Source organism: Muntiacus reevesi, chromosome 4, assembly GCF_963930625.1.
Source record: "Muntiacus reevesi chromosome 4, mMunRee1.1, whole genome shotgun sequence".
Lineage (NCBI taxonomy): Eukaryota > Metazoa > Chordata > Mammalia > Artiodactyla > Cervidae > Muntiacus > Muntiacus reevesi.
Window position 1 is genome coordinate 44,227,450 of NC_089252.1, and position 20,328 is coordinate 44,247,777.

The 20,328-nt window shown below is 49.5% G+C and overlaps 1 protein-coding gene across 2 annotated transcripts in view; it reads right to left on the bottom strand.

Moving 5' to 3' along the window:
- Positions 1–13,299: 13,299 nt before the first annotated feature.
- The window catches only part of ST8SIA5 (ST8 alpha-N-acetyl-neuraminide alpha-2,8-sialyltransferase 5), a 67,180-nt gene continuing 60,151 nt past the window's right edge, over positions 13,300–20,328 (bottom strand). For both annotated transcript variants that reach the window (XM_065935169.1, XM_065935170.1), the window contains 2 exons: positions 19,921–20,013; positions 13,300–18,779 (listed from right to left, as the gene is read on the bottom strand). In XM_065935169.1, the coding sequence (XP_065791241.1) occupies positions 18,311–18,779; positions 19,921–20,013 (562 nt within the window). In that variant the 3' untranslated portion in view covers positions 13,300–18,310. The remainder of the gene's footprint in view (positions 18,780–19,920; positions 20,014–20,328) is intronic.

The window sequence follows — 20,328 nt, forward strand, 5'->3', positions numbered from 1 at the left end:
GTGTTTGGCTTCAGACTCCACTGTGTCTCTCACCAGCCAGCCTTGTCTGCTGTCTTCCACTATGAAAGCTTATGTGGTGCAGTTTTGGCTACTGACTCAACGTCAGGCCCTTTGGTGGGAGGACCTGCACGTGATTGATGGAAAAAGGTGCTCAGGGCATGATGCGCAGACCCCCCTTCCATTCCAGGCAAAGCTAGGGTCAGTGCCAGCCACCTCCTCCAACCTAGGCTTAGCATGAGGCCCTGAACATGGTCTTGTACATCCACACTCTAATTCAGAAACCTGACACGCAGGGCAGACAGGGTGATTGTTGGGACTTCTGATTAAAGTGTGTGCTAGTCACTCAGTCATGCCCGACTCTTTGCGACCCCATGGACTGCAGCCCACCAGTCTCCTCTGTCCATGGAATTTTCCAGGCAAGGATAGTGGAGTGGGGTGCCATTTCCTTCTCCATCTGAATAAAGTAGGTGCCTGTTTATCCTATTGACCCCTGGCACGTGTGCACAAATGATGCTTGCACACACATGCTCTCACACACATGCAAAATGATCTCTTTGCTCCAGGCGCCTCCCCTTTCAAGTATATCCCCCTGCTGGCTAAATCTATTCTAAAGCTTGTCTTTGGTCAGGTCACTGTCCAGTTAAAAAACCTCAGTTACATCTGAGTGCAGCCAAATTTATTCAGCCAGGATGCAGGATTGTAAGCAATAGAAACCAACACTGGCTAGTTTAAGTTGAAAAAATTATTGATGTGAAAGTAAAAGGGGGTGGAGGAGTTTCAGGATTTTCCAGAAGGCTAAGACCCATGCTTAGGGGCCGCACCCTGGAAGGATGCCTGAGGTCATGTGGCGGGGTAAGGACCCCACTGCCACTGATGCTGGGCCAGAATGGACGCTGCCATCTTGTGCCAATTCAGAGTCTGGGGCTTGTGCATCTGATGGGCTGAGCCTAAGTGTGTGCCCACACCTTGCTGGAAAGGAGGCTGGGAAAATGAGGATTTGGCATTTTCAACTCCTACACTGGGAGCTGTGCTCTCCTCAAACTTTGGAAGGGCATTCAGATGTGGGGTTGCCAAAAGAATAACAAATGTCCCTGGCATTAATGGGATTGGAGCTCCTGGAGCTGACGGTGGAGGTCCTCTGTAATCTGACCCAACCTCCCTCTCAGGAAACCCGAGTTACAGTTAAGTTCTGTTTTCTAACATGCCTGGTGCTCTCCTTGTGAAAGCCCTCATCCACTCTGACACGGGCTGAAGTGTGCATCTCGATACCAGTCAGCTCTTGCTACACAGCAACCACAAAAATCTCAGTGGCACGAGCATTTTATCTCACATGTCTATGGCTCAACTGGGGTAACATCTACACTGGTCTCAACCTCAGCTCTGCATTCAGCTACAGGACTGGCTGGATGTAGTTAGGACAGGCCTAGCCTATATGGGTCCAGCTGCCCAGGGAACTCTCTTCTCACGGCCATGATCGAAGGGCAAGGGGGCCACCCTGACAAGGCAAATGCACTTGAGGCCTTTACTTGCATCACATCTGCTGACATCTTTGGCCGAACAAAACAATGCACATGTCTGAGCCCAGTGTCCAGGGCTGTAAAGTTACATAACAAAGTGTGTGGACACAGTGTGGGGTGAGAGTGAGGGCAAAAATTCAATCTTGCCCAATGCCTTCTCTCTTCCACCAGACACAGATCCTTCCCAGGAGGTCCTGTGTATCCTCAGTGCCTATCTAGAGTTGCTTGAACATGACTCAAGCAACAGCGAGTGAGCGAGTGAATTATAAGTGTGTGTTGAGGGTGGGTGCAGAGCATACACAAGTGCAAGCAGAGGAGTGCTCCTTCTGGCAGCCCTGGCCCCTCCCATGGCTCCCTACCCACCACGTGTCGCTGATTTCTCATTCAGGGTACCAGCTGGTCTGGTGTCTCAAAATGAACCACCTCCTATTCTGGGAGCAGGGCAGGTGATGGAGTGATATGAGATCGGTGGTTTTCCTGCTTCACTGAAATGTTCCTGCAGACGTTTTAGGCAAACTCTGTCCCCACTCCTGCTACCTGCCCCCATTCCCCACATCCACACTGCTCAGATCAGCCCAAGGGATTTTACTTACAAATGAATCAGGTCATGTAACCCCCAATCCTAATCCCTCCTTCAGGCCTGCAGACTCTCTCCTCCTCACCCCATCCCCAAGTCCACCCCGCCTCCCCATTCTCCAGCCAAGGTGGCTCCAACCCACACCATTTCCACCCACTCTTCTTCCTGACCTGATCAAAAAGCACATACACACCCATCGTCAAGGCCAAAACCCCTTAGAGCACATCTCTGTTCCTGTTGCTTTGGATGGAATAGGGTAGGATTTTTTGGTATCCATTCAGCCACTCTATGTCTCTCTATTGAAGCATTTAGTCCATTTATATTTAAAGTAATTATTGAGAGATTTTTTTATTGCTATTTTGTTCATTGTTTTAAGGTTGTTTTTATAGTTTTCCCTTCTCATTTTGTTCTCTTCTCTTGGAATCTGATGACTATCTTTAGTGTTATGTTTATATTCCTTTCTTTTTTTGTGTATCTACTTTAGGTTTTTTGTTTGTGGTTACCATGGTCTGTGGTTCATATATAACAACATAGATAGGTAGATAGATAGATAGTTAGATAAATAGATAATAGAAATAGATACAGATCATATATATTAATATATAGTTATTTTAAGTTACTGAGTTCTTTAGTTGTAACACATTCTAACAACCCTACTGTTACACTCCCTTCCATGTTTAATTATTTTGATGTTATATTTTATAATTTTGGTTTTGTGTATCCCTTAACTACTTATTGTGGATATAGATTATCCTATTACTTTTGTTTTTAGATCATTTTACTTGCCTTATAAGGGATTGATTTACTATCTATACTGTTTGTTTGCTTTCACCAATGAGACCAATGGAATTTTTCCTTTCATAATTTTTATATTTCTTGTAGTCTTTTCTTTTCTACTTAAAAAATCCCCTTCAAATCTCTTATGACACTGTGGTAAAGAATCCACCTGCCCAACCGGGAGATGCAAGAGATGTGGGTTCAATCCCTGGGTTGGGAAGATTCCCTGGAGTCTTGTCTTTCCAGATAAGAATACTCCTGTATTCTTGCCTGGAAAATTCCATGGACAGAGGATCCCGGTGGGTTACAGTCCATGGAGTCACAGAGCTGGACATAATTGAGCATGCATGAACATGGTTTAACATTTCTTGCAAAGCTGGCTTAGTTGTACTGAACTCTTAAGCTTTTGTTGATTTGTAGAAATCTCTCTCGCCTTCAAAACTAAATGAAAGCCTTGCTAGGTAGACTATTCTTGGTTGTAGAGTTTTTTCCTTTCACTGCTTTATTTTATTTTTTTCCTTTCACTGCTTTAATATATTATGCCACTTATTTGGGGGTGTAATGTTTCTGTTGAAAAGTGAGTGTTATGGGGTTTCCCTTGTACATAATTAATTGTTTTTCTTTTGCTGCTTTTAAGATTCCCTCTTTATCTTTAATTTTTGCCATTTTAATTATAAAGTATCTTGATGTGGACCCCTTTAGATTCTTCTTGTTTAGGACTCTCTGTACTTTCTGGAACTGAATGTATGTTCCCTTTCACAGCATATGGAAGTGTTATTTTTTCTAGTTATCTGTCACTTGCTCTCATCTCCTTCTGGAACCCATATAAAGTCAGCATGCTTAATGTTATCTCATAGGTCCCTTAAACTACCTTCACGTTTTTAAAAGTTCTTTTTCTTTTTCCTGTTCAGTATGAATGATTTCCACTGCTCTGTCTTCCAGTTCACTGATCCACTCCTCTATATCATCTAATGTACTTCTGATTCCTTCTAGTATATTTTTATTCCAGTTATTATATTCTTCAGCTCTGTTTGGTTCTTCTTTATATTTTCTAATTCTGTTAAAGTTTTCACAGCTTACCCATTTTTCTCCCAAGTTCATTGAGCATTTTTAGTTTTTACTTGAAACTCTTTATCAGATATGTGGAGATATCAGATTATCTCCAATTTGCTACATTATTCTGTGGTTTTACCTTATTAGCTTATTGGGAACATATCCTTCGGTCCCTTCATTTTGCCTAATTCTCTGTGCTTATTTCTATGTATTAAACAGGTCAGCTATGTTTCCCAACCTTGGAGAAGTAGCTCTCTGTAGGAGACGGCCTCTGCAGCTCAGCATCACGCTCCCCTCTAGTCACCAGAGCTAGATGCTGTAGGGATGCCCCCCATGTGTGCTGTGTAGGCCCTTCTTTGTGGTGGGATCAACTACCATGGGCATGCTGGTTGGCTTGTCTGGACTCTGGCAGCCAGTTGACTGCAAGCATCTGCCTTGCATGGTGGTGACCAGCCTGCTGATGGGCAGGGCCAGGTCCTAGGGCAGTTAGCTGCGTGACTCAGTGAGATCTTGGGCTTGTTGCCAGCCCCTAGTGGATGGGGCCTTGTCCTGCTGGTGGGTAAGCTCCCAGCACTTACCCAAGCCAGGAAGAGCACTCCAAAATGGTGCTTGCGAGTGCCAGTGTTTTTGCAGTAGGACAAACTCACAACAATGGCTGTTACCATCATCTTAATCTCGAGGGGAAGTCCAAGTGGCCTCCTGCCTCTCTAGGAGGCTCTTTAAGCTCAGCAAGTGCATCTGCTCCAGGGTCTTTTCAAATTACTGCCTCTGTGCTGAGACTCAAATCATATAAGATTTTATGCGCACCTTTTACGAGTGGAGTCTCTGTTTTCTACAGTCCTCTGGCTCTCCCCTAGGCCAGCCCCACTGGCCTTCAAAGTCAGACATTCTGAGGGCTTGTTTTCCCAATTTAGGGTTGAATTGGGGAGCCCAGTGTGGGACTTGAACCCCTCACAACTTGGGGAGAACCTCAGCAATTGTGATTATCACCCCTCCATTTGTGGGTCACCTGTCCAGAGATGTGGGTCTTGACTATACTCATCTCTGCCCCTCACACCCATGTCATTGTCCTTCTTATATCTTTAGTTTCGGAAAATCTTTTCTGCTAGTCTTCAGGTTGTACTCATAGATGGTTGCTCTGTAAATAGTCATAATTTTGGTGTACCTGGGGTGGAGGTGAGCTCAAGGTCTTCCCACTTGCTACCTGGCCGCATCTCTCAGGAATTTTTTCAGTGTTAATCTGACCATGTCCTCCTCCTCCTTAAAATCCTCCAAGGTCTACTTAATTCTTTTAGAATCAAAATCAAAATCATTAACTTGGCCCACCTCTTCCCCACAGGGTCTTGCCCCCATCCAGCCCTCTAGCCTTATCTCCCCCTCCCTACCCTTGCAAAAGCCTTCCCCCAGGGTCCCAAGCTTTCTCCCCATCCAGGACCCTCTACCTGGACTTTCTTCCCCTACAACTTTACCTTTCCCCCAGTTAACACTTCCTTATCCTCCAGCTCTCATCTCAGTTGTCTCTGCTCCAGTGGAGTGCTCTTTGGGCTCATCCTTGGGTCAGGGAAATGTGCTGAACATCCCTGCAATAGCGCATGCTCCTTAGAAGCACTGTCTATAGTTAAACTTTGAACTGTGGAGTTTTTGGTTACCTCTATTGCTCTGGCCAGACTGACTCTATGTCCTGTAAATGCAGAGATGGCACATGCATTTGTTCACCTTTGTATTCCCAAATCCTCAAGTCACCTGGCCCAAAGTAGGGGCACAAGAAATGATTGTTCAACGAAGGAATGAAGTGACAAATAGCATGAATCTATTTATTAAATAAACGAACTACAATTAACGTCTGTCCCCCCAGCTCATTGGTTCATTTACTCATTTATTAAAAAATACATACTGAAATCCTATTTCCTTGACCCTCAGCTTTTTTTCTTCCTATAACAGACAGTACTCAGGTCTGAGGGCTAATCCTTAGGTTCCACCATTGCTTGTTTGAGCGTTTGGCATTTTACAATGGTAATAAGGAAAGTTTAAATATCTGTCAGCTGGTATGGAAATTCTTTTTTGCGGGGAGGAGGTAAAAAGTGAGCTGAGATCCAGGCTCTGCAGGAGACCAAGCACACAGAGAATGTTTAAACAAGTGCAAATAGAAATAGTAGAAATGTGTTCTCCATTGATAGAGAGCTGGGGAGTCAGAATAGCAGGCCAAAAAGGGCAAGGAGAAGTTGAGCCAAAGAGATGGGCTAGGACCACATGAAGTATTCCCACTGGGAGGCTGGCCAGTGGGTTAGCCAGAGGACACCCAACGTTACGTTTGAGATTTCTTGCTTGGAATGTTGTCCATCTCTTTCCCATCTTCTCCCACATCACTCTGGAATGCATTGTATGATCATTGATGTCAAGGGAAGGTCTGCATATAATCTAGGTGATTAAGGGATATAAAGCAGAAACATGCTCAAAAGCTCTAAAGACTAGAGAGTGAGGGGGTCAGGAAAATACCAGCCCCTGAGAGCTTGCAGAAATCAGAGGAGAGGTTTTGCACTTCTCCAAAATGCATATTTGTGAAATCCAAACAGTCTTATCTACATCTCATAAGGCAGGCCAGACCCAGCCAGTTTGTACGAGAAATTTTTTTTTAATTTATTTAACATAATCCTACTCCAAACACACTCATGGATAGCAGCATTGAAAGAACAATTTTTTTTTTTTTTTAATGAAAGGGTAATTCCTTTGCTATGACTCCAGACCTTGACAGAGCAAGTTTGCTTAAAGTAAAATAAGTCTTTTTAGCTAATGGGTCTGTTTCTAGGTGTTAGCACAAACTCAGATCCTATCTTCCCCCATCCCAGCCCACCCCTCTATCCTCCCCGCTGCCCCGCCAGCCCCAGGGGACCCTCCTTCCTTAGAGGAAGTCTGCAGTCCTCTCTTTTTGTCCTTCTGCTCCCTGTATACTGTCAATTCAGCATTCCACCCAACTTGATCTGGGTCTGGTCTCTGAGCCCTTCCTAAGCCCCCCTGCTTAGATTGCCACTCTTGCCAGACACAGAGAGGCCAGCGGTGCCCAAAGCTGAGCCCCGGGCAGCCGTGCCTTCCTCCCTAGAGCTGGCCGCCTCCCCGTGCTGAGCTGTGCGCATCAGCCTGGTCCAGCCCAGTCCCCAGACACGCACACACACAAGGCCACAGACAGAGAAATCTGCGCCAGATGAGCCACTTGACTGGTTTTATTGGGTGGAATTGAGGGCTTTTCAAACACAGTGACAGATACAAATTACCCTGATTACGTTCTCAGGCGTTAGGTCACAGTCACCACTTCAGGATCACTCAAGGACAGCCGCACACAAGCTAGAATGAGGCTGCAAGAGTTTCTATGAACCCGTGCTCCTCAGCAAAATTTGCATGAAAATAATGACTGCAACCTCATCTTCCCAACACTCTGGAGGGGCACAGAGCGTTTCTCTCCAGGACAAAGGAGGGAGCAAATCAACCAGAGCAAGAGAGGGATTTTTTTTTAAAAAAAGCAATGCTCCAGCTCCACATCCAGACTGAGTTTCTGTGCAGCCCAGCAAACGACATCTCAGCCTCCCTTTTCTTCTCCAGGGGGAAAGGCTCCATGGAGCGCAGTGCAGTGTTATGCAGCTCTTGGGAGAGGAAAGCACAGGGGGATGGGTTTGAGGAGCATGTGGAGGTCACACCCGCAAGGCCACTTTGTTTTCACACACAGGAGGCCACGCAGGGGCGAGTCGCTGCCGCCAGCCCCTCGGGAGCACTCCACTGGCTGCCTTCGCGTGTGCTCCTGGAAACCGACATTGAGCCTGGGAGCACGTGGCTGCAGGGAGGAGGTTTCCACAGCTCCCTCGTGGACCCCCATCATCTGTCCTGCCTTCACTTGAGGAGCCAGGTGGCAGAGGTTCGACTCCAAACTGTAGCACTGGACGACTTCTTGTACGCGCATTGAGTCAACATGTGAGTTTAAAAAATACATACACATTTACATATATTTCACAGTTCACACAATACAGCTTTGAAGAAGAGTTATGGCTTTCTGAAGAGAGGTTAGTTGGGTCCAGAAAGGGAATTGGCAGGCCTCAAAGACCCTGTTGCACCCCTAAAACACGTGTGCAGAGCGTGGAAGCCTCAGGGAGGATCACCTGCCCCCCCAAAAAAAAACTTGGGAAGGGTGACTTGCTTAGAAACTGGCCCCAGCAGAGGCTGAGGGTCCTGTGGAGGAGGGGCAGGGAGGCTGGCAGGAGCTGTCACTCGGGACACCCCCAGCCCCCCACAAACAAGCACAGCAATGGGTGGCATCACTGGATCAACTGCCAACCACCTCCTCACGCCTGCCGTGCTCAGGCCTGTGGCCTTGGCTGACCCTCTGCCAAGTAAAACTGCCACCCTCTCACCCCACCAGGTACAGCTCCCAGTGCTGGGGGCCCAGAGAGGAACGAATACCAAAGAGGAGCCTCCCCACAGACGCTGGGCAGGTATGCAGCCAGGGGTAAGCCCCAGGCCTGAACCTGACTCCAGGCAACCGGATAACCCAGAGGGAAGAAAACAGAAGGGCCTCAGGGTGGGAGCAAGATAGGGCCACCTCCCCCTGCCCGTTGGGGAGCCTGGGCACCCTAGCAGGGTCCCGCCAGCATTCCTTGCGAGCCAGGACACACCTCTGTCATCTTCCCCGGCCTCAGTCCAGTCTGCAGGCCGCTCACCGCCTTTCCTTCCTCCTAGGAACACAGCGAGGGCTGGTGAGAAAATGGGTGATGAAGGTGTGTAGAAAGCAGAAGTGTTCACTTTCACAGGAAGACAAACAAACAGGCCTGTTCTTAAATTCACAGATAAATCCAGGCAGAGTCACTACAGAGCCAGCCCTGGCCCCAGCTGAGATCCAGATCCCCTCCCATGTGCAGCAGAGACACCACAGTTGGAAGCAGGGGACACCTGGCCCCCACCGGCCACCACCACCAACCCTGCACATTCCCTGTAAAGCAGGACGGCGGAAGGGGTGTCCTTCACCCTCCACCTTGCAGGAGGCGGGGGGGGGGGGGGGGGGGGGGGCGGGTTGTGGAGGGTGGGGGTGTGGCGCGGCAAATGTCAGAGAGAAACTAAGTCTCAAAGAGTTTACCCAGCTCACGAATCCTGTATGATCAGATAATGAACTTGAACTTCACCAACCTGAACTTCAAGATAACTGAGGGCTAATCCTTTAAGCACCAAGATTTCGATGAATGTGCTTCAAATGCTTGGGGATGGAAATAATTCCAAGTGGATAAAGCACTTCTCTGCCTCCTTAAACACACAGTCTACTGAACGTTGTTTGAGCATTTTCATACCTCTGTGTGGCTGTGGACACCACAGGATGGGCTGCTCTGAGGGGTTATTTGTTGCCCTTGGGGTTTTTACTACATATTGGCCCCTGCACTAAATAGCATCAGATCACTTGGTATTTTCTGAGATGTATAGCTTTGGTCTTTTTAATGCCATTATATTAGTCTATTAGCTGCCGCTTCTTGCTAATCTAGCACCTGTTGTCATTCTCTTAATTTGCTTTATTATTAGAAACCAGAATCAAGTTCACTGGAATTGAATTTAAAATTAAATTCCATGAATGCCGTGAGGGATTTGCTGTTAGCAAGATGTTTGGTCTTTGATACAGAGCTTTATAGCATCTACTACAGGGGCTCAAAATTAATTCTCCTTCACCAGAGTCCCCAGTTGCCTGAGGCTGAGTGAACTTGCTGGGTAAGTGGCCCTGGGAAGTGAGGTGTGCTTTGACCTTGTTTCAAAAAAAAAATAGCAATTATTTCCTCCTTTAACAAATCTTTAAGATGGTCAAGTTTTCTCTGACCATCATTTTGCAGCTGAATGTAAAATTGTGAGCTGCCACAGTGATAAAGGGCTTGCTGGGGCCACACGACTGTGGTGGGTATCCTCAGAAGGGCCAGGGGACTGGCCTCTACTTGGAGGCAGAAGAGACTGAGGCAGGATCTCGGCACTAGCTTGCTGGTTTCAACTTGAGCCTTTTCCAACAGAAAATGGGAAAGGAAGGAGGAGCATAAGGCAGGTGTGAACCCTGGGTCACATCAACCCATGTCTGTGGGATGCTGCCTCATCACCACCTTGTTTGTTTTCCATGGGCATGGTGGGCAGAGCGCCAGCTCCAGCTCTGTGTTTAAGAGAGTGCCCTGATCTTATCCCAGCACTCATCACGGGGAGACCCTCACCCAGACACAGGCTCCGGGTCACAGGCTCTGGTCACCAACTCCAGAGACTCCAGCCCCTTAGCGCTAATCCCCAAATGCATCCCTACTCCAGGAACAGATGAAACTTAATTCAAGCACACGCCGAGTCTCCTAACCCTGGGAGAGGAAATCTAGTTAACTTTGCTTTAAAAAGATTTCATAATGTCTATTTAAAGGTTGAAAATGTTCAGAAAAAGAGTTGCTTGGTACCTTTAAGAAGTCTCAAGCCTGAATCAAGTCTCCCAACCACTAACCAGGAAACAAATGCCAGCAGAGTCGGGCTGAGCCAGTTACAAGATATCAGGCAGAGCAGTGCTCCTCGAAGTGTGGGTCCCAGGACCAGCCTCAGCATCACTTAGGAAGCGGCAAGGAAGCTCCCTGCCAGGCTCACCAAATCAGACTCCGGGGAGGGGCCCAGGAACCAGTGAGCTCTCAGAGTGATTCTGACACAGTTTCAAGTTTGGGAGATGCCGGGCTAGAATAGTGGTTCTCAATCTCGGCTGCATATTAGGGTCATCTGGAGAGTCAGAAAAGCCCTCCCGCCCAGGTCATGCCTCAGACCAACTGGATCAGAACTTCTGGGGGCAAAGTCCAGGCACAAGTAGCTCTTAAAGCTCTCCAGATGACCCCGATGTGTCGCCAAGACAGAGACCCTCGGCATCTGTGCAGTAGATTCACTTAAAAGAGATTTTTAAAAATAAGAATATGGGGCCCTGTCCCCAGGCCAAGTGAATCAGATTCTCTGGAAAGATGAGGAGCTGGCATGGGGTTGCCTTATAAAGATCCCTGGGTGACTTCAATGTGAACACAAGGTTGAGGACCACGATTCTAGAGGAAACAACACTTTTACCCTAAAGTTGAACAAGTCATTTAGTTGAAGGAAATGAGCTACTTGGTTGCCAAGGAAACCATCTCCCTACTGCAAAGAGAGACAGTCACTGATTTCTGGCTTTTGTGCCAAGAGCTAAGTCATGGTAATGTATGGATGTCTCTCTCCCTCTCTCGTTAAAAAAAGCAAAGCAGTTTCTCAGAAGAGACCATGCAGGAGAAATATCTATAGACTTGTAGAAGCTGAGCAGAGGTATTGCCTCTCAGGACACTGGCTGGCCAGGACAGCTGAGTCAAGCTGGCAAAGCAAGACCGGGTCTGCTCTGACCCTCAGCAAAGATGCTGAGGTTGCCAGAAGCCAGGGAACAGATAACAGCCCAGGACAACTGTTCTAGGCAAAAACTAAAATCAGAATCCTATCATAGGGACACTGAAACCAGTTCAAGTCATCTGAGAACAGATTATACCTAAGAGATTCTATATGAGATAAGCCAGTCACCAAAAAGTCAGACACGCTATGATTCCATTTATGTGAGGGACCTAGAGTAGTCAAAGCCACAGAGACAGAAGGGATGATGGCTGCCAGGAGCTGGCAGAGGGGGAAACGAGGAGCTGTCCTTTAATGGGTATAGAGTTTTAGTTTTGCAATAACAACAGCAAAAAAAAAAAAAAAAAAACAGTCTGGAGATTGGCTACACACCTTAACACTACTGAACTGTACACCTAAAAATGGCTAAGGCGGCAAATCTTATGTATATGTTACCCACAATTGAAAAATAGAGAAATCACTGATAATGTCCAGGCCAAAGCAGATTTCATAAATGTAAGAGATTCCTAAGCAGTCAATTTCTGTTGTGAATTTAATAGTGGATTATGTTTTATATTCATGTTTCTAAAACACATCAAAGTCTATGCTTGTTTTTTCTTCTTTATCACTTAAGACTCCAGTCTGAATTTCAAGCCAGACAACATCACTCACGTGGCAGTAGCCACTGACCCACAAGCAGTGCAGAACCCAGTTCTCCAGCAGATATGGGCCCCAAGATGACCTGGAGAGCCCAGCTGGTCTTGGAGTCACAATGCTCATTGCCCCACATCACCCCCCTTCCCCCAGGTTCTGAGTCTGGAGGCAGGGGGTTTAACAAGCACTTAGGGGATTCTGACACAAGAGATCTACAGTCTATGCCTTGAAGAACTTATCACTTTATCACAGCACCCTGTAGGATTTAATCAACCTCCTTAGACTAGCCTGGCTTGACCAGCCCTCTAAAGAACAAGAGAACAGGGCACACCCCAGGCATCGGCACACCCCAAGCCTGGCCTCATCTGGTCATAAGCCACAGTCAGCCTCCTCCTAAAAAGGGTGCCCAGGTTGCCGGGAGAGAGGCCAGGGTATGTGCTGAACTCAGAGCCACACCATCCACCTCCCACAGAGAGACCCCCAAGCTCCTGACCTACCACTGGACCTCTGGAGCAGACATTTCACAAAGCTCAGCTCATTTGTTTTCCAGCCAATAAATATAGCATTTTCCACTTGTTCCTGAGATATTATTGATTAGTCCCTCGTATACTGCTACCCTGTCTGTACCTCAACACAGTGATTTAAGATTCTGACAAATCTCTGTGGTTTTGCAGGAGGGAAGGGAAAAAGAAAATCTTTCCATCTTTTGCTTAAACTAGAGAGAGTTGGTGACTAGGCAAGAAGCAGATGAGGGAGAAGATTATAATACTGTGTTAGTCGCTCAGTCGTGTCCGACTCTTTGTGACCCCATGAACTGTAGCCCACCAGGCTCCTCTGTCCACAGAACTCTCAAGGCAAGAATACTTGAGTGGGTTGCCATTCCCTTCTCCAGAGGATCTTCCCGACCCAGGGATTCAATGCAAGATTATAATGGAAGGAGGCAAAGAGAAGGCAGCAGAGACCAGGTGATGGAGCCAGCAAGCAACCACAACAGGGACCTGCGCCCCAAGTTCCCCAAGGGCAGGTGGGGGAGTCTGTACAGCGCAATGCTTCCCACATGCATGGTACCAGGCAAAAATAATGATAATAATCAGTGGAGGACTCGCCTAAGCTGACAGTTACATGTTACTCAGTTAATTAGCAGGGTCTCCTGAACCACTGGAACACATCGGTCAATCAGAGAGTCCACTGCTATCGTTAACAGATGGCTCTGTGCCAGTACTGGGGACACCAAGAAGAGCCAGATACAGCGCCTTCTCCTAGGGAAAGGACAGGCCACGGCCAAGGACATAGGCGCACCCATGGTGGTGTGCTGTGAGGACGTCCTAACAGGAGTCAGTGATGGTTCCTGCAGAAGCACAGAGAGTGCTCAGTCCAGGCTCACAGAGGGGAAGAGGTGGAGACCCTCACCTGACATTACCTGCACAAGTGGTGGGGTAAAGGAAGGAGGGAGGAGGTAAGGGCCATTTCAGGCATTTCCAACAGCTCGTGCGAAGCTACAGCCCCTGGAGGAGTCCTGGCAGGATGGTGGTGGCAGGAGGGTCTCTGGGAAGGTGAGTGAGCCAGCTTGGGACAACCCCTGCATGTCTGGGTAAAGGAATCTGGACTGTGTGGTATAAGAAGTCAATGGACTCCACCACAGGTGTTTTCAGAAGGTAATTCTCTAGAAGCAGAATGATCAATCAGAGGGCCTGAGTTAGGGCAGTGGCAGAAGGAATGTACGGAGGGAATGATTTCAAGGGATATTTATGAGTTGGAATTGATACGATCTGGTGAACGAACAGACAGAAAGCGAAGGAGGAAGGAGAGCCAAGAGTGACCCAGGTTAGGGACTGAGGGGCCAGTGATGAGGTAGAGCCATTCAGCGGGGGAAGAAAGGAGGAAGAAGGAACCTGTTCTCTGGGTGTCTAGTTTGTGTCGGCACTGTGCTAGGCATCACACAACCCTATTCCACGGCTGGTGTCCTGGCCTAAACCTCAGATGATGCGTCAGAGCCTCCAGAGGGCGTTGGCAGTTCCCCCAAAGTCACCAGTAAGTGGGGGGATGTGACTTTGAATCTAGATTGTCCTTTTAACTGTGCTAGTTGAGGGCACACTAAACAGGTTTTAACTGTACCAGCTGAGATGTTGAGCAGGTACAGGCATTCAGAAAGCCACAGTGAGCGTGTTTCTGATGCTCCAAAGGAGAACTGGCCTCCCAGTAAGGGGTGTAACATGCAAGGACAGGAGAGGTTTGAGGCTGTGAACAGATGCAATTTCTGAAGGAACACTCCTAGTAAGAGAAGAGAACCCTGAGGAAGCTTCACAAAAGATGAGTCAACAAAGGCGCCTGAGAAGGAACATTCAGAGAGGCAGGAGGAAAGTCAGGGTAAAGTGGTTCCTTACCGAAAAAAACGAAGAGAGGTTTCAAGCGACCAGTGAAGCCACTCACCCCTGTCACATGTCACATGGATGTTGAGAAATGAAGCCTGACATGGATCTACCGCTTTAGCAATTGCAATCATTCTGCCAACCTTCAGAATTCAGGACCGATGCCGGCAAGGCCTGGTGCTCCTCTTGCGATACCTGACCCTGAGCCCAGACTTGCCAGTACTCAGCTCAGCTCCTACACGTGCCTGGGGGACTCAGTGCAGCATCTGGACATGCCCACCAGACCATAAGCTCCAGGAGGGCTGGGGCTAACACTGCTCATCACTAGCTCAAAGGCCCCTAGCCAAATGCCCCGCACAAAATGAGTGCTCAGTAACGATTTGCTGAATATCTGGCTGGAGCCAGCTATGTGTAACTCTGCCCTCGCCTCCTCCCTACACTCAGCAGAATCAAGGGCAATGGACTGTCTACAAGACCAGGCGATTAGTGGGCAGAGCTGCCACAGCAGCATTGCCAAAATGGTCTCAGAGGTTGCATCTGACCTTAAGCCACCTTCCTTTTTGCTTGACTAAGCACGGAATCATTTACTTGTTTTCACTGCCTTTCAAGCCTGGTGAAAGTAAAAGTGTTAGTCACTCGGTCGAGTCTGACTCTTTGCAAACCCATGGACTGTAGCCTGCCAGGCTCCTCTGTCCATGGGATTCTCCAGGCAAGAATACTGGAGTGGGTTGCCATTCCCTTCTCCAAGGTATCTTCCCAACCCAGGGACTGAACTTGAGTTTTCTGCATTGGAGGCAGATTCTTTACTGTCCGAGACCCCTGGGAAGCCTGGAGCAGTGGGCTTAGCACAAAGGAAGACACGATGGTTGTTTTGTTTGGGGAATTTATTTTCCTCACATAAGGATATTATATATAACTAGCTGTCCACGCTGCATGGTGGGATGGGGGCGGAGCTTTGAGGTACATGGGGGTGGGGGGCTTCCTGAGCCAGTGCCCAGGTCTTCTGAGCCTTTGAAAATGTGCTTTTCCTACAAACACTGGCTGCAGGAGAAAAGTGGAGTGTGGAAGTCAGGAGACTCCCAGTTCAGTCACTAGCTGGCCATGTGACTTTGGGCAAGTCCTCCAACATGCCATCATTTAATGTGGACCCCTTCTGCAAAATGTGGCCTCCACTCCCCTCCCTTCACTGCACTGTGGGCGCATCTGCTGTGGCCATGGCTGGGGTGGGGTGCGGGTGAAGAAGCAGCTACAAGCAGACTCCCTTCTGAACCCATGCCAGTCTCCGAGCACTGTCCCTAGAGCAGGGCCCAGCACCACCCTGCAGCGGGTCCTTCTGGAACAAGGATTCCCTCTGTGCCAACCCTGGGGACACTGGCTAGGAAGTGGTGAAGACAGAGGTTTGGAGCGCGGGCTTCGGGTTTCTACAAGACCTGGGTGCGGTTTCCTCTACTGGGTGTCTGGCCATCGGCAAGACACCAAATAACTCTGAGCCTCTGTCTCCCCAATGGAGCCTGCTTACCCCAAGGGGTCTTGTGGTGATCACAGGAGATAATGCAAAGAAAGCGCCGAGTGCAGGGCTTGATACAGAATGAGCGTGCAGGAAATCTTAGCTATTACAGCAATAAATAGTATTTATGGCTTATATCCATACATCATGAATACTTACAAAAACAATAAAATTAAAGATTACAGAGACCCTAGGGACATTTTCTAAGCTTCTGGTTGTAGAGATGAGGCGATGGAGACCTAAGAAAGGAGAAGGGACTGCCCTAAGACCCTCAGACTTCAATAGGACCAAAAGCAAGGAGTCCAGCTCCTACATGGGATGGGTTGTGATGCTCCATCCCCAACTCCCATGAGGGCGCTGGTTGGGGCAGACACCCTTGGCTGTGGGATCCCTGGTGTCTGACTCACCAAGGTTCTGTCCACTGAATGCACTCAGTAGAGCCCCTGGCATAATTTAAGCCAGGTCACCTCCCTGTTCTGGACCTCCTTCCTTAAGGGGGACAAAATGGTCTTTACGAGTCTTCCGGGCCTAACATTCTGTAGTTTCAAGAATGAGGCCCAACTAACCACAAACAAGTGGCTGGAAACCTCAGTTAACTGGAATCTGTCTCAGATGTTCCTTCCTTGGAGAAACAGGCAGAGCCCAAGAAAGCAAATCATCCACTGTCCTCGGTGGTATTCCCTGGTTCACCATATCCTTGAGCCTACTTTGGCTCACTGGCTACTTCCTTGCACTGCAGACAAGCAGACAGGCTCAGAACAGCCCAGGGTTTCCCGCGTGAGGACCGGAGCTCAGAACCAAGGCCAGCACCTAGAACAGAGTTGTGCATGGAGCACTCGTTCCATAATGGCCCCACCAACATGAAACCCAAGCAAGAGGAAGGGGTTCTGGCCTTGATGGGGAACCTGGGGACCTGGGACAGGGCCTGCGTGCTATGGTCTCTCAACAGCTGGGCCTACTGCTCTGCCTGTAAAATGAGGTGATCAGATGAAAGGTCCTGCTCCCTGTGTGGGGAGCTCTCATCATCCCTCCTCCTTCTCATTACACCCAGCATGCGGAGCCGGAATGTGTCTCTGGTCTGCCCTCCACTTCTGGAAGACAGAGAACCTGTCTTTGTCATCATGTCTTCCCAAGCCTCACCCCAAACCAAAGCAGAACAGGCTTCTGGAAATGTTTAGGGGAAGGAGGGGAGAAAGCAGGAAGGGAGGAAAGGAGGAGCAGACTGAAGATCCTCCAGCACTAACCTTCTATGGTTCCACAAAGCTAAATTCTAAGGCAATTCACCAACCGTGTGTATCAGGCACAGCCGCATTCATGGTGGGAGTACCACAGTGGGAGGAAAGCGATGTGAAATGACACGTGAAGCCCTTTCAGCCTAGGCACAGCTGACTTCCCAAAGCCCAGGCCCTGTGGATCCACTCACAGTGAAGGCCAGCACGCTTCATGCTGCGGGAAACCCCGCCTTCACAGTAAGACCTCAGAGATGCTGGTGTCGGAGGCCACGACTCAACCTCCGTCGCTAAGCTCACCAGTCACATGTCAGCGCTTTCCAGTCCAGAGCCTTACGGTTCCAATTCAGGAACACGATACAGCAGGAACTGCAGTATTCAGGAACACACAGAGGGATGGATCTTATAAATAACTCCTGGTTAAAACAGAGCTGAAAATAGGGAGACAGAAGAGGAAGCAAGTCGCTAAGCACTTATTGAGTCGATAACGTTGGCTTGAAAACCTTAGTGCAAATGGCTGGTCTGGTTTATTTCCTTCTCATCAAAAGGTCAAACACAGGATTGAACCTGGAGGCACCAAGACGTGTGTGTCTGAGGATGTGTTTGAAGGGGATGGCTCTCCTTGGATGACAGTGTCTGAGCGAAGATCCTAATCCACAGCCCTTGCATCAGATCTCACAGTGCCACTTACTCGGTTGGTGGAAACTCAGTTAATAATCCCTGGACTTCTCTGAGCCACTGTCCTCACAGGAAGGTCTGGCCGCTCTGTTCGCCTTTTAGCTCTGAGATTCTAGACCACAATTCATGGCTGAGGCCTGGGAATAAGAGTCAGGAACTCAAAAGTCTGAGTTACAGCTAAACTGTCCTCACATGTTCTATCTCCATCTTTTCTGTTCCCAGTAGGGACTTCCATTAGCTGCAAAGAGGCCATACGGTTTGTGCTCTCTCAGATGCTAAAACTGAGTGGAAATGTGCTTGATTCCCTTGCGATCCCCAGGGCCCCCATCTTGAGGTGTGGCCGGGGCGGGGAGGTGGGGCGGTGCGAAGAGAGCTGTGTCTGCCTGGCCCGCATCCCTGCCTCCCAGAGCCCACAGGACCCAAGTCTGAAGCTGAGCATCCAAGAGAGTGCCAACCTCAGCGCCAGGCCTTCGCTCCGCCCTGAGGGCCGGCGAGGAAGAGCGTGGCTCCGTGTGCCAGGGGTCCCCGTGTGCCGGGGGTCCCGGTGTGCCGGGGGAGCCGGCGGAAGGCCGGCGCCGCCCTCAGCAGCAGCTGCAGGGGCCCGTGTGCACGCGCAGGATGCCGCGGCTATGCAGGTGCAGGAAGTTGAAGATCTCCGAGGGCATGGCGTGGAAGCCGGGGCGGGGCTTGACGTTGTCGTAGTAGTGGTGGGTGATGTACAGGCCCGAGGGGTTCATGGGGAAGGCCCAGAAGCCGAACAGGTGCACCTCCTCACAGAGCTCGAGCGCCGCCGTGGCCAGGATGAGGCCGGTGCTGATGCGCTTGGCGCGCACGCCGAGGCTGAGCCAGTAGCGCGACACGTTGGCCAGGTACTGCGGGTGGAAGTAGTAGACGGCCTGCGGCGACTGGAAGTCGTCCAGCACGTACTTGACGCGGATGGACACGTCGGTGTTGCGCGTGTTGTAGAAGGCGGGCAGCAGCACCGACGCGTTCTCGTACAGCTGCAGCACGCGGTAGAAGGGCCGCCGCCACTTCTCCAGCTTGTGGAACCTGGCGGGGCGCGCGCAGCGTGAGACGGGCCCCGGGCCCTCGCTGGCCCCACCCCGGCTCCCTGGGCTCTTCGCAAAGGACTGGGGGGTCTCTCAAGGCCGCCCCGCACCCTCTCGGCTCCTTTGATCTCAATCACTCAGCAGATGAATGTCCACCTTCCTCCCGCACAGTTCTAGCTTTTTGAGTGGGTGCAGGAGAGAGCAGTCTGAACCCAAAGGGACAAGTGCCTGGTGTCTGGCTGCGGCGGGGGCGGGGGTGCGGGCGGCTGGGGGAGGAGGGTAATCCTTAGCCCACACGGATGAGGGTTCCCCGGGCGGGCTCAGAGGGGAAGTGAAGGAGGGAGGCCTTTCCTAGAGCCCTCGGGACACCCCCCTGGCCTGCCTTCCCCAAGGTCCCCGGGGATGGACACCAAGGCAGCCGCTGGCCCCCGGAGCCCTTCCTTCCCCACAGCCCCTCCCTAACCTTCTCTCTACATTAAACAGCCCTCCTCCCAGCTGACTCATCCCACCCCTCTCTGGTTGCTGACTCTGTAAAGGTTCCTGGGCATCTGGCCCCATGTAACACCTCCCCCTCCTCTTACCCTTCTCCTGACCTGGAGGTGTGAATGTGCCCCCTTTGGGCTTTTAACACTTTAACCCCTCCCCCAGGCTTCCCAGACAGATCCCAGGAGGGGACCCGCCCAGGGAGGCGGTGGCTTGAGGTCCTTGCCAGAGGTTTCCCCCCAGTGTCACATGGACACTCCCTGTAGAGAGCTGTCCTACAGCTGGAAAGCTCTCTGATTCATCTCTAGGGGAAGATTGTCTAGACCAGTGCTGTCGAGAGAAACATCAGGCAGGCCACAAATGTAATTTTAAATGTTCTAGGAAGCACATTTAGATAAGTAGAAAGGATCAAGTGAAATTAATTTTTTACAATAGACTTTGTTTAACCTGATATTCCCCCATACTACCATTTTAATATGTAATCCATATAAAACAGTAATGAGGTGTGATTCACCCTCTTTTTCGTAGTAAATCTTTTAGAGCAAGGGTGCGTTTTGCACCTAGAGATGGCACATCTCAATCTGGATGGTGCCCAGTGGCCATGCGTGATGAATAGCTACCGTATTGGAGAGGACCGGTCTAGAAAGAGGGCTACTGACCTCTCTGTGATGATGCTGGGGTTCACGGTGACCACGTCTGTCTTCACCCCTACATCCATGGTGTACTTCTCTGAGATGGGGGGTAGGTTGCACCTGCAGAAGAGATAAAATGGCCCAACTGCATGTAGTCAGTCATTCTTGAGGGAGCTGGGGAGCTGGGGTGTGGGGATGAAAGGGATGGTGATCATTTGGGCAGAGGAACAGAGAGGAAACCAGCTGGGTGGAATCTTCATGGCCTGGGCATAGAAGGGCAAGTTCAACCCCTTCCCTCACCAACCCTGAGTGGCCTAATTGTTGTAGATCCCCAACCATGAGATGATTGCAGCCTCAACCCAAGTTTGTTCGCTTTAACTCTTATTTTCAAGCTATCTTCTTGACTTAAAGAGGTAAGCTAGAATCCCCAAAGAG